The 14,723-nt window shown below is 44.3% G+C and overlaps 1 protein-coding gene and 1 long non-coding RNA gene across 11 annotated transcripts in view; one reads left to right on the top strand and one right to left on the bottom strand.

Annotated features, from left to right (window-relative positions):
- LOC131878568 (CUGBP Elav-like family member 1) overlaps positions 1-14,723 on the top strand; it is a 39,790-nt gene that overhangs the window by 3,381 nt on the left and 21,686 nt on the right. For 9 of the 10 annotated variants that reach the window (XR_009373043.1, XM_059224581.1, XM_059224585.1 and 6 more), the window contains exon 2: positions 6,076-6,523. Coding sequence is in view for 9 of the 10 variants with exons in the window: in XM_059224581.1 (XP_059080564.1) it covers positions 6,246-6,523 (278 nt within the window). In the remaining variant the exon portion in view is untranslated. Of the gene's footprint in view, positions 1-4,338; positions 4,957-6,075; positions 6,524-14,723 lie in introns of those variants that run through there. The other variant, XM_059224580.1, reaches the window with a different exon arrangement.
- LOC131878569 (uncharacterized) lies at positions 4,948-5,876 on the bottom strand. Its single transcript, XR_009373044.1, has 3 exons — positions 5,668-5,876; positions 5,538-5,602; positions 4,948-5,451 (listed from the first exon to the last, which is right to left on the bottom strand). It is a non-coding gene; the product is annotated as an uncharacterized LOC131878569 (long non-coding RNA).

The following is a 14,723-nucleotide window of genomic DNA, read 5'->3' as shown; positions in this document are numbered from 1 at the left end:
ATTCGCTCACCAAGTTTGAAGTGGTGTGTGTGTGTGTGTGCGACTTTTTGAAAAGATCAACCTTCTTGAAGGAAGAAGGAAAGGACGGCTTAAGCCTCGTAGGGTGGATGTGGCAGATGTGGTGTTGGTCGAAATGGAATTGCAAGTTCAGTAATGAGTGGTCATTATTCATCAATGGGTCAATTACACGACCTTGATCTGAGACCTTGAAACGCATTCCATTGACTTTTGAAGTGTTGGGACAAGACCTACATTTCGAAGGTAACGCAGAGGGGAGCTGTCGATCGATCAGCAATTTGCATACCTGGACAATCTGGCCAGTTATACCGAGACTTAAAAATACGTAGTCCTCCCTGCAAAAGAGAATCCCTCCCCATGGCCCATTTATCTTGCCCACTAATTGTAGGTTAGGAATTCCATTTTCTCGGTTTGCTTTTTGGTTGGGGCTTAACTGCTCTTATTCCTCTGTGTCCTCTGTAGGCAAGACTTACTCCAAATGTTCCATTTTCACTGAGAATGGGTCCCAAAAAGAGAGGCGAGAAAGAGAGAAAGAGAGCTTCTCCCTCACTCACTGGATATGAAGTGCCAACGACGTAAGTTTTTCCCTTCCTCGTGAATAGTTAGTTGTGTAGTCGTTGAGTACGAGAGATTTTATTGAGGGCCCTTTCTGTGTAGTCTTATTCAGCAATCCTGATTCTCTTCCGAACAGAATCCGTGCTATACTGTTTTCTGTGAGGAGGAGGGGGGGAGGAGGTTGGAGCAGGAGGAAGTGGCGTCGTCAACGCTAAGTGAGAGAATTGGATAATGAGCTCTCTTTAAAGGCAAGAGCCACTTTTCCGAGCACAGCTCACTGAATGAAGTCATGAACATGCTCAAAGAATCTGGTGCCCACTCACTGACAACGGAACAAGGTCCCTTCTCATACTGTTGCTTCTGACTCCAATGCTTAAATGAGGGGCCATAGATGAAAACGATCCGGCGAAAGAAAGACCCCAAAGAACTGTTTATTGCGTTGTTGAGCGCAAACTTTCGCCTCTTTTGTTGGTTCTATGGGCCCTTGATTTGGGAATAAAGACCTGCTTGAGAGTATCCTGTTCCTTGTAAGCAGCTCAATCTCTAAGGCAGGAGACGAGGATGGAAACTTTTTCTTTCTTCCATCCAGATTTTGGCCCCGTTTTTTAAAGGTGAAGCACTAGGAACGAGGCTTCTCGTTAAAAACTTATAGATTGAATTTCGGCGCTCGCTCACATCCTCTCTCGCTCTCTCTTTCCTCGGCTACTTTGTGAATTCCGGATTCCAAGTTTGAGACTGACGAAGCTGCATTGAGGGAGCGACTCGTCTTCTCGAGCCGATTGCTTAATCTGTTCACTCTCAAACTCAATCGTTTCCTGGGATGCCCAAATTTGCAAATTCCGATCAAGCAGTTCCAAAACCTTCTTCCTCAATGGAACCATTGGAAGGGGTCTTTGTGGATCATGCTTTGGTTTGGGAACGGTTCAGTTTGTCATTCACAGCAATGCAAGACTGGGTCTAGACTGGGACAGACAGTAGCTCCTGGACGGACCACTCCAAAATTTCTCTCGGGAGAATCATACGCACAAAGAGAGAGAGAGAGAGAAAGGAAGAAAGAGGGAGAGGAGAGTGATCCATGAGGGAGTGATATTATGCTCCAAGATGCTGAAAATCAATCGACAGATATAGAAGTTGTCCTCGCGCCACTAGCTTGATGGTGGCTATCTTCATCCTATTGAGTTGACGACAGCCTATGAATCAACCCGAAGCTGAACGACAAAGATTTCTCCAAAGAGATACCTTTTTCTAGCTTCGTTGAAAGGCAAGCTGAGGTTGAATTGAAGGTGGCTGCTTTCAATACTCACCGCCTCCCACACAAGAGATATGTACCGTACGTACGGGCAGCCAGGTTAGCTCCGATGCTAAAGAGACCCAAAAGAGAGGGACCTCCATATCAAACCTTGTGGATCTGTCCCCGAGCACAAATTTCCCTGATTTACTGGAAAAGGCAAGGGACCGGGAAGGGAACGAGAGGAATTTAGGTAACGAATGTTCCCATTCTTTCGCTTGGGAACGGCTCGCAGGGATGTCAAAAGGCTTTACATTGAATTAGAAACCAGAATTGGAAATGCCTGATAGAAGGAAAAAATGAAATGTCTTCCGGATCAAGGACCCCCCTTTGATTCCAATCGCGTTCATTCTCCCACCCTCAGACGCGATTTCCATTTTTTCCCTCATATGTTCCACGGTAATCCAAATATAATTGATGTGAGTGAGAAAATTCGGCTCCTGACTCTGCGTTCCCGCCGCCGAGTCCGTTTGGGCACCTTGGAAATCTTTTCCAATGAGACCCCCTACCACCATTCGAGACCAACTCGAGAAGGTCCCTTAAGGGGATCACCAATCTCAACTGTGTCCCAAGCAGTTTCCACCGTTCTTCTCTCTTTCTCTCTCTCCTTTACCGGCTTGATCTCCTGTCAAATAATGGCGCCCTGTGCTTACAGAGAACCCTACAACGAGAAGGGTAGTGAAAGTGGAGAGAGAAGAGAGCCGACGAAAGTCGTCTCGCTTTGGAGCATAGCTGTTCCATCTCTGCTTTTCGAATTTTGATTTACGGCATTGGTGTTATTGGGATCCAAGTAAGTCCTCGGATTCTATACGTATGAAGCGATTTCCAAAAGATCACACTCGAAACCTGAAAGGACCAACTTTCACATTGGAAAACTCTTTCTTGTGGAAACTTCTCTTGGGCGGGCAATATGGAGCAATCACTTGATGATTTCGAAAGCCAAGCTGACCTTCAATGGACCATGGTCGGCATTCTTTGAGAATCGTTGAAAATCGTTGAGAATGTCCAGCCAATGTCTTTCAAACAACGTTTGTAGCGTCTTCCTTGGTGCTGAAATGTCCTTCATGAATCTGGGAGGCATAAATTCAAATTCTACTGAACGACGGGAGTGGTCTTGCCAAACAATGAAGACATTGTCGACGTCAAATCATTTGATATCAACTTGTTCTGGTTCTCTGATCTCAAGTGCTTCCTTATCAGTCTTTGACATCAACCGCAAAATACCTTGACACATTTAGATCGTCCCTCATGTGTGTCAAACTTTAAGGCATTTCCACTTGAGCCTCACCCGATGTGAGCTAATAGGAGGAGAAATGAAATACTCATATCCTAGTTGTACGTACGTACGTATGTACGCATAGTACATGCAGATGTAGATATCCCTCCTCTTCGTGCATTATGCATTCCATTGAGATGGAGGGTCTTCCGCTCAGGACCCAATACATGTATCTCCCATTACAAAGGTATAGCCACACCTTCTCTCTGATCAATCAATCTTGCTCTACCTAAGCAACGAACCTGAGCAACCACATGAATGCATGCATGTCATGTGGTTAACACACTGATCTGAAGCTCTTCGAAGAATCCTTCTTAAAAACTCATTAAATTCATTCTAAAACTCTAAGCATCTCAGTTGGACGTGGGAGTACTTGGTATTTATGTATTTTTTTGCAGCCATCCACACGACGAACTCGCACAATCGCTGTATGTACGAGTATGTAGCACTGGCCTAGAGCTACACGCACAGTAGTAGAGCACAGTAGTAGGCCTTCCCAATCCTGACTTGAAGCTGTTTGCGTAACTCAAGTCAGAAGAGGCGTTTTGCAATAAAGCGACCCAATGAAATATGGTTAGAATGAGAACTCCTCCATCCTTATTTCCTTACCGGCCGGGCCTCCACAAACCTCTACACACACACAGAAGAAGGAAAAGACGAGATGATTTGCAACACTTCATCATTTTGAAGGATAATGTAATTTCGTCCGGAGGTTAAGCTAACAACCCTCTCTCACTCTGACTCCATGCACATATGTGTGTGTGTGTATGTATGTAAGTGTATATGTCTATCTATTGTATCTGTGTTGTTGCGCGCGTAAGGGGTCGATCGTTTTCCAACCAAACGAGGTTCAAGCAAATGCAAAGCTCCGCGTTCTTTCTTCCTTTCGTCTCTATGGCTGCTCATTGTTCGGCACTTTGCCTGACCAGATTTTTTCGCATCTTCACTGCTACAATATTGTACACATTAGTAGTTGTTATGTGCATAGCATTGGTCCGTTTCTATCCACAAAGCCGTCTCAATAGAAGCTAGAAGTCTTCTGGAGTGAACTCTGAGTTCGTACGTATAGTATGTATTCGATGTAGTGGGAGAAGCGCTGGTGGTCATGGCGAATGTACGAATTGAAGACGTCGACGGCTCGGAGTTTTCGTTCTTCGTTCTTCGCTCTCAGCGTCTCGTCTTTCTCGGATTCGTATAAACATTAGCTCAGGAGCTTCTACGCAGTCGAAAATGAGTCATGGAGGTGGTATTAGCTCTGGCTCATAGGTGTTAAAATGTGAATTTTTAATTTTCTGCTCGTGATTCTTGGTGCGTTTTGGGTTGGCTGGTTGGTTGGTTGGTTGGTTGGGCGGATGAATGATTAGTGCAAGATGATGTTGTCGACTTGATCGAGGACACATTATGGAGTATGTAGAAGAAGCGGCCAGACGGGTCGTCTTCCATAGTGTACTCGCAAGTTTTGGTGCCAAGAAGCTTTGAAAATATCCCACCTTCACTGCCATTCATTCATTCCGCTCAGCTTCTTCTACGTACTGTACGTCAACATCAACAGCCATCCATGACTTTGACAATATGAGCGAATGTGTATTTGAACCGTGAAATGTTGGCTAACTTCGGAAGAGCACCCCGTTTTCAACGCTGGTTGTGTCGTGTTCCATATCAACCGTGAGGTGAGGTGCTTACTGTCCAGTGGGCTCGAGTGGTAGCCTCACCATCTACCATTGTGGAGGCCTCCTTGCTGTGAAAATTAATTCCTGTCTCCCTTTTTTGGTATCCCTTTCATAATAAGATGGCACGAATAAGGAGACTCGCTAAGCGGGTAAGGCACGACGTCAAGGATACGAATAAACGAGCATTCAATGGCAATCACAAGGGTGGCTCACTCGCTCGAATCTCTATGTATGTTTATGTATTCACTAGAAGTGGTAAGCAGTCCAAAGAGTCCAGAGTTTCCTCCTCCTTCTCCTCCTTCTTCTTCCCCTCCTCCCTCCCCCTCCTGTTTGGCCATGCTTTATGGCTCCCTCTTTGTTTGCAATGATATAATTCTGACTTCGTTGTGCGAGTGGGGAAATCGAATTCCTCACGTTGTATAAACTCGATATGGAGCCATCAAACGACCGATCGCAGGAGCAAGCAACACTTGATCGTGCTGTCAGTGATGTTGTTGTTGTTGTTGTTGTTGGTAGTGGTGGTGGTGGTCGTGGTTGGAAATGGCGGCCTATTGGCTAGTGTTTCGATTTTAATTTCCGATGCCTGTCTATTGGATTTTGAAGCACGGTGAATGTGGTAGCCGGTTTGAGATCGAATTGCTCCACTTCAATCGAGATAATGGTACCATAATGAGAGGAGACAATGATGAGAATCAAAGCAACTATTCTGGTGCTTAAGAGTGAAACTCACCGACAACCGCAATTAGGAGCTTGCTCCGTCGCATTGGCCCAAGTGCACACGTACACACATGCACGCTGTAAATGTACGTGGAGTCAAAGTCAAACATCGGTGTACAACATACTGTATACTGTATCTTGACCTGGTTGACTGTGAGTGAGGAGAGATCCGTCTAGCTTTCCAACAATTTGTTCACTCACGATAATCACTTGATACGCCGCAAAGATCGTCATTCCCTGTTCTCCTCACATGTATGTAACTGAGCCTTTGTGAGGGACTCGTAAATACGTACATAGGCCAATATTTGATACTCAACGCTCCGTAAGCTCAATGAGCAACGTTAGACTAATCCATATTTAAGATAAGACTTGGGGAGGGAGGCTGCCTTATAACCTGCCTTATAGCCTGCTTGACTGTCCATGAGGCGCTTTATCGCTTCTACTCTCTTATCAGTTCGTAGCAAACCCACAATTAAACCCACTTTGTGACTCCATCAGTGAGCAATTCTAACCCTACCCTTCCTCACGTTGTTTCGATTTCATCGTTTTAGGTGTCTGTGTAACTGGCCCGTGATTGGAGTTCCACTTCCATGGATGGACCACCGACTTCCTGTCCTGTGCTCGAAGTGAAGTCATAAACAAATATCCAATCTTGTGACTCCAGTGAAATTGGTTTCCTTGCTCTGTCGTGTAGTGAGACTCGAAACACTGATCATACATCATGGACATGCTAAATGCTAACCTGACCGCCTTGAATTCGCTGGCAGGCAAGATTTCTCCCCGTGACAAATCGGCGGGGGGAATAGTGGGTAAAGATGGGACGACAATCCTCGAGTCAGAAGGCCTGCCCACTACTGTAACCCCAACATCCCTACCGCCAACAACAACGACGACGACGACGACACTCTTGGGTGATAATTTGACGAGCCTCAAAAACGCCGTGACTCAAAATCACCGAGCCCATCTCGGTGATGATATGATGAAGACCTCTGATAACAGGTAAGACAACAACATCATTTGCACTCTTTAGTCCCTCTGATTGACCTGCTGGAGCGCGGTCAAGGTTCCTGGGAAACAACTGACCTTGTCCTTCCAGAAGACTTGACCCACAAAGACGTGATTGATTCGTCTGTTGGAGAATGCGCTTTCCCCTCGATTCATTTTCATTTCAAAGACCTACCTTACTACCTGCATATTGACCTTTTTGTCTCTGGCAAGGCGTCAACAACTCGCGTGGATAATTGTACATACTAGATGAAGACGTTCCGGAAAAAAACACACAATTGATCTTAACATGCCCGAGTCATAAATGTAACAAGGTGTGAGGAGGCGATTCCGAGCCCGTTGCTTCAGCAGAGTTCTCAGCTTTAGGATACTCTGCTCGTGTAGGTACATGTAAGATGATGAAATTTGATCTTCACGACCCCGATCCAAACAGTGTGCGTGGTATAGAAATAGGAGGAGCACTTCATGGACTCGTACGAGATCTCACACCTACTCTACGGGATCAACCCCTGTTCTATGTAGCAACTGAACGGAGGTTCTGACAGAATTGTACGTACGTACTGCTACCTCGTCTTTGGCTTTAAACACACACATACACACCTTCACAGCTAGAGAGTGGAGTAAAAGTAGGAGTAGTAGGAGTACGTATGTAGGATTCTTTCACGGGGAAACTCCCTCCTTATTCGCCATTAAAGTGAAGCTGTTCTTGGCTTGATTACAAATGAACTTCTTTTTTTTTTCTTGTACATTCCCCTACTGCAGTACTACATACAGCTCTCGGGAGTACGTGTAGACTCTCAAGGTAGTTGGAGATTTATTTGTTCAAATTTGAACAATGGACCGCTTTCAGTCAGCTTCTTCACTTTCCACTCCTTTTTCCTTCCCTCTTGATTGTCATCTTTCACTTGAGTGACGATCAAGATTTTTAAGGGAAGAAGATGCAGAAACCCGTCACGGAGTACCAACCTCCCCCCTTCGACTGATTGTCTCCTCATCCCTAGACTAGTCCTGGCAACGGAGCAAAGTTGCTCCAAGTTCCTCGGACGCTGACATTAGTCGACGTACCTATATTCCAGAGTGAAGCTATAGTTAGACACGTAAAAAGCTTTTTTTTCTGCCTTGCTGCGAGATTGCTCTTTTCGTGTTACTGGACAACCAGCACTCATTTCCCCTCTCGTCGTTTGGCCAAAAAAGACAAAAGGGTCGTTGGAGAGGGGAAAATGATGAGTAAGAGAGGAGCACCCAGAGAGTTCCAGCAATCAGAAAGGATCAGGGGTTATGGCTTTACCAATATCCCATTTCGAATGATCCGATATGATTCCCTTTCAAAGCCCAGCAGCGCCCAACTCCGACACCTTGAGCCAACTTCCAGCCAGCCATCAAGGGCACCGACCTTCACTCGAACGAAAAAGCCCTGACTAATTTGCTCTTTCTTCCTGGCCAACAGGAAAACAAACTTGTTCAGGTCCTTTTGGTCTTGGAGTTTTCTACTTGGTTCCCATTGCACTCCTAAGGACGTGGTTGGTCGCGGTAAAGTCATCGAAAATTCATGAGTTGTTCCGGGTGTCTTTGGGGCTTGTTGGAAGTGATTTCACGAGCTCTTCAAAGAGGCAAGGGCTCTAGTGAGAGAGGGCTTGGGGAGCGACTCTGACTGGGTTGTTTGGTGGAAGGGTGGGAACGGCAAGTGTTTTTTCTCATTTTGTTCCGCTGAGTTTTGTTTCGTGGAAGAGAGCTTTGTGAAGTTCAATGTTAGGCTCCACCTCAAGTTCTTGGTTGAGAAGGATTTTCTAGATTTTATCTCTAGGGAAAGAAGGGACAAGCGCTCGAAAAATCCAAAAGGCCAACACCAACCGACTGCCTTGTTTTACTCCAGGTTTGGCTCCAAACGGAAAAAAAGAGAACTGATCCTCGTCACTTTGTTCCTCGTCTTGATCAACCAACTTGGAACTCTTTCTAATGATCGCACTTAGATTTATGAACACGAGTTTGTCGCTTTGAATGACAATTTAAGCCTCCTTGTAGCTTTGAACTGTCTGCTATCCAAGCGATCCAAACGATCCAAGCAGGGTTTCAACAGCTGTCAAGTCATCTAGTTCATCCATGACCGAAATAGGTTTATCGTTCCATGCTATCTTTCCGTTTGCTCCACAGCTTAGTCTGAAGCCCCGAACGAACTCTCAACACTTCCTTCCACGTCTGATAGGCATTTTTATGAGCAAGTTTTCGACTTTAGAGAATATTGTATGCACTGGCCCTTGTACGAATGTTTGTTGCCGAGACTTTTGACGAATGGCCTCAAGATTTGTTGACTTTTCTGTTTTGTTTACAGTAAGTTCAAAATTTGAAGCTGTCACGTTCCCCGTTTTCAATTCAAGGGAAAAGCGAAAATTCACTTTTTACCATTAACGTCGCCGACTACAGAATTTGAAGACAGTCTTTATTAAGTGGTAAAACAAAATTAGCAATGGGACAAGGCTCCAGCAGAATGTACTTGATTCACAAACTCGAAAAGATGGGTCACCTGAGCATATTCGTAGTACTTTACACGTCGTACATAATGTGATTACAAATCCCAGCGGGTGAGTAAAGAAATAAACACAAATGTGAGGCTGATTAGATCTACGGATTAGTGTGAATGAATAGTCATTGATCGGCCTGTATTTGGACAACAAGTTCGTAATTGACGCAATGCCTAGTTGAAACTCAAACATTAAGTGCATAGTCATACATTAGATACCGTTCTAGAGGGCCTCTCGGTTACACAAATAAAGAAACGTAACATTTATGGGTGAAGGTGACGTGGCCTTATTTTTTCATTTTGGTCTTGAGCACTTTTATGCATCTGTTGGGGGATCGTGACCAACCAATTCCACTCTTATTCTCCTACGTCCCATCATTTGTCAAATGAAATACAGTTCCGACAATGGACCCTAATGGACCTTTATCCAGTCATGAATTTTGAGGTCGGCTCTCTCCTCATCTATTCTTACTTTTGTATTCACCCATTCAAAGTTTTACGGTACCGGGTTGAATAACTCGGCCTTTCGTTTCATGCTTAGTAAGGTGCTTAGTCGCAAAAGACAGATTCAATTGACAGCTTAATCCATATTTGAGAAACAAAGACACTTTTCCCATGGAAACGTTTAACCAGAGGCCTTTTGTCTTCGCACAGTGCTTCTTTGTGGTCGCCTTTTTGAAACTTTAGAGGCTTCGCTTCAATTCCAGAAGACCCTCGATAAAAATGGAACACGGTAATCCACAATCCTATCTACATTTCAAGGGTTTATTGTCAGCTGATCAATAGACTGACACCTCTGTTTCCATTGGCGTGTTCGTGTCAAAATCGACAACAGAACTGGCAGGGGCAGGGTAATGCTTTCAAGACTTTCGAAAATGAGCTTTATTGGAACCGGGTTTCTTTCCCGGAATCCTTTTTCTCATTTTTCCAACGAAGGTCAATCAGGATCTGGAATTGGACGGGTTTTTGCTTGATTGAATTCGTGCTTTGACAGAGAGAATAAGGACAGGCCAAACATCGAAACCCTCCAGCCATCAGACCTCTCTTTAGGAACCCAATCTCCCAATTGTTCCACTCTACTAGTAGAGTAAAATCAGGAGCGGTTGTACAGAATTCAAATTGTGGGTCACCCCCAACTTGTTCGTCACTCTAGGGAGAAAAAGCTGTTCCCAACCCTAGAAATTTGATCCCCAAGCTCCAGTAAGCTAGATACGTCAAAGAGGAATAACTTTCGAAGACGACTTGTGCCCAAACTCCAGGAAACTTTGAATGAGACTCAAGTCACCGGTAAATTGAACTCGGGGTCCCTGATCGCCAGCCGCGGCCATAAATGAGCGTAACTTCGTTGCAAAGAGGAGAAAAAGGTGGAAGAGATGGAACATGTGAGACCAACTCTTGACCAAGTCACTACTTGCATGATGGAGTTGAGTTAGTGCCACATTTGAAGAGCAACTTGCCGATTTGTAAATCGTAAAAGAACGATCTTGGCTTTGATGTGAGGATGCGGGATGTGACATTTTGGGGGTGGGTGGGTTTTCCTCTGGAGGATAGTTTGAAGATGTGGAAGTGTGTGATGGCCGCTCGGAGAAATGGAACCTTGGGAAACTTGTTGGGAGTCCCTGACCAAGATGAACAGATGGTGAACTCTTAAGTTTCGGTTTGGCAATTCAAAATGTCACGAGAGCACTTGAGCCCAACCAAAGTGTACCCATTCCATGATTGGTTTTCTCAAGGCTTTGAAGTGTTTTCAAATTCGTTGTCGACATTATTGTCTTCAGCTAGATTTTTGCGTCCAACATCTTGCTTTACTCTACTCGTCCTTCGTTGCCCGAGTCTTGGGGTGGATTGAAGCATGGTTGATTGGAATGATAGACACGATCTCGGATTGAAAGACAGCTCTGACAAAGAGAAAACTCAATTCAATCTGCCATCTGGGCTCTCTTGACAAGGATATCTCCTCTTCTCTCTTCTTCTCTGTTCAAGCAGTCAGTCAGTCAGTCAGTCAATCTTGTAGTTTGGACCACTTTTTAGACCTGGGGATTTTGTTCGTTCATGTTGGTTCAAGTTGTTTCTTTGGTTGATGATGCATGTTTAGAAAAAGAAAAAACTTACCGGACTGGGGATGAAGACAGCTTCACGCATATGAAGGTATTCGCGTCTCTTTTGTGCTCGCGACTCACGATTGATCTTTGTTCCTTGTCAGAGTTCCATTTCCCTCGCATTGAAGAATATAATAAAATCCAACACATCTGTTCCAAACCTCGTCCAATGTTCCATTTCTCAAAAAGGCGCCGACCGAGGTATTCAAGTCCAGAATCTTGAAGGGTCGGGATCCACTCATTGACAGACAAAGACCTTGCTCTACTCGAAGACGTCCCCTACTGTAGCCACGTCAATCTCCTAGAGGGCATTAGAGAACTATTCAAGGGGTCGTTCAGGTCTTGGTCAACGAATGGTCCACTCATAAAAGTTAACTTGGATGTAAGTTAACTCATCTCTGTTGCCTTTTACATAATGTAGCATAAAACAGCCATATTTTCATGTTGAGCTTTGACCCATTGCTAAACTCTTCATCTAGATCTCCACATTGGACCAGAATTGTGGGGCTGAGATCGGAAATGCCACTTCGAAGAAGGAAGCGATCTCGCTGTCTTGAAACCAAAAACCAAAGCCTTACAAAAGCCAAGGAAATGGAAAATGTCCAATGAAATTTAGCTTCATTTGACGTGAGACGAGCTGCGGGAATGGAATGGGGAGCCCAAGATGATCCTGTTCGTCTAGCATTTCTTCTCAACTCGACCACGATGGGAGGGTTTCAGATGAAATATGGGCCTCTTTTTTACCGTGTTAAGTCGGGAGATCCCTGTTCATTACTTTCCCTGCCAAACAGGCTCGCCATTCATTGCCCGAACTCGGTGAATGGCTCTGACACAAATTGAATGAAAAATAACCCCTTTTCCGTACGGGCTTTAATTAAATGGGATGCTTTGATGGAAGCGTTCTCGGACCAGTCGTTGGCAGTGGCCTAATACGAGCCCTTATACTCCACTATTCCTCGAGTTCCACGACAACATTCCTCGAAAAACATTTGAAGGAGCCATAAATATCCTTGAAATGAGCCCTCTGACACTGAGCACTCAAGGATGAAATCCTTCTACAACTCGTTACGAAAATTAACTCCCTGGAAGGGCTAAAAAGTCAGCTTGTGTGAAGACATCATAGCTTTGCTCGGATCTAGTTGTAACGAGGTATAGAAAAAAGCAATAAGAAAAGAACACTGAGAAAAGATGTCAGAGCCATTTGCCAATTTTCGATATCATAATGGCTTGTTATGGGCTGGAAAACAAACTGGAGGGAACCATCAACACTCTTCTTTTCCCCTCTTTTGGGATCCAAAGAAAAAGTAAAAATGAAAGAAGGACAGCATCATGTCCACTTGAACAAACAAGGCATCACATTCTGGACTTCGAAGTCGATTGACTACCTTTGGAACAGAAACATATGAAACAGCTCATGTATTTTTCAAATACTCCAAAGATTGAGTTGGAATTGAATCTGTTCCTCTCTTTTTTTGAGAGGTGAGAGAAGTTGGTTTATAAGTTTCAAAAGACCGAATGGTTCGGAAAAGAACCCTCAATTTTCCATTTGATTCATGTGAGCCGAAGATATAAGATGGTGGTGGTATGCTCTGGGTTCTTGTTACAGAGCCGATTGCTTGACCAAGTTCCTTACCAGCTTAACATTGGACCAGGGATCTACAAAGGGGACCAAGAAACTGGTCATAAATTCTAGACCGGGATCATTGTGCCTCACAATAGAAAAAAATGCTGAGGTAAAGCAAAAAGAAATATGAAAAGAGATTCAGGGAACAGGATCTCATCTCTCGCAGTGTTCCAACCTCTCGAAAACTCCCGAGAACTGGCTTGGCTGGGAAGTGGCTGACTGGCGATGACACTCGTTCCTTCGCATTTGAATATTTGACTCAAGTTTTCCCCGCATATTTCCTTCCTCCGTTCCATCCACAGAGAAAATGGAGCTGATGTCAAGAGTTGTCATTGGAAATGTGTTTCGCGCCTTGAATGGGTGCTGCCATTCCAAATTCAATTTCTCCTTCTTTAGTATCTCCCACATTCAGTATTTACCTTGACAGGAGTTGCATGGAACATGGCACACTCACTTACTTGAGACTTCAAGATCATCATACAATACGTATAGGCAGTGAGCCAACTGCAGTTTGTAGTACAAAGAAATACAACTCAATTTCCTGCCCAAGATTCGTCTTTTCTTCTTTCTCTTTCTCTCGCTTTCTTTTCCTTCGTCTTTTTTTCACCAAAGAAGCGTGGCTTCAGGGCACCACATTAGTTGCGTGAAGGGCGGAATCAGTGTTCCATCAAATCTACTCTTTGAGTTCATGACAGGCAAGAGGGAACAAACCAGATTATCGCCTTCCAATGCATCCGACAAGCCAACCATAGTAGATCCATTGATGTAAAAAAATGGAGTGCCGATCCAAAGTCCAGTTTCCTTCAATGCGCAGGTTTGGATTCATAATATATACAAGTGATGTACGGTGCGTAGAATGTGGATCATTTTAGGGAGAAGCGGAACGCGATAGAGTTAAGAAATGGGAACGTGATGGAGTGCACTCCTCGAGGTTCGACTGTTCATGACAGGATTCGCATGAAGTATCCTTCTGTCTCCAATTTTACTGCCCTGTTGCTTGATGCTACAAGCCCAAGCCTGTCACGAGAAAGTCAGAGATGTCAAATACAGATATATTCAAACTCTTGTTGAGAGAAAATCGTCCCTAAATCAAAAGGATATCGTAACTCTTAACTAGTATCAGTAAACCCGTTCTTACCTCTTTAGCCACTCGTGGGTACATTTTTGGATACTTCTGTTTCTCGTGAAGTTCTGCCCAAATGACATGGGAAGCATTTAAAACTTGTGGAGAATGACACTGTGAGTTCCTCAGGCCAATTTCCACTTTCATTCCCCCCTTGAAGACGTCAGTTAGAAGCAATAATTGTAACCCTTTATTTGTTTTATTGTAATGCCATGGCTGCGATGAATTCCTTTTTTGAGTGAGTTTACTTTGACTGTTTAAGATCACACGTGGTCACACATGAAACAATTGCCAAACCCAATTCGATGTCTTCTCATTGGTCAAAAGCAGGTCAAGATTTGACCAAGGAATATGATTTTTGAATCTGACCATTACCCTGATTCGTATACCTGAATACAACGCGTGTTACCATTCCATTGTACGCTCAAATTTGTTTTGGGAATGAAAAATTTGAAAACGCAATCGTTGTAGGTCACTGGAATTTACTTTTTCCCTCCGTCTGTTGTTGATGTTAAAAGTTGTTGGGTCAGCTGTCGCGTGCGATTGCCCACTGAAAACGAACGAAGTGAGTGGCCGAACAAAAAGTCCACTCAAAGTTAACCTACAGCCTTCAGCCCAACGTCTACTTACAGTCCATTACAGCATGAGGGTCAGAGCAGTTTTCTTACTTGTTCAACCAGCGTCTGTGCAAGAGACCTATGAATACAACAACTCGCTATTTTGGCTCTGAAGGCTTGAACAAACTAGGAACAAAGAAAACGAAGTGCTGCATTCTGAGTCCCAATGTGCATTGATCTTATTGGATCATTCCAGGTTCCGCCTGACTCGCA

The sequence above is a fragment of the Tigriopus californicus genome, chromosome 3 (assembly GCF_007210705.1).
Source record: "Tigriopus californicus strain San Diego chromosome 3, Tcal_SD_v2.1, whole genome shotgun sequence".
In the NCBI taxonomy this organism is placed as follows: Eukaryota; Metazoa; Arthropoda; class Copepoda; order Harpacticoida; family Harpacticidae; genus Tigriopus; species Tigriopus californicus.
This window is presented reverse-complemented; position numbering and strand designations above follow the sequence as displayed.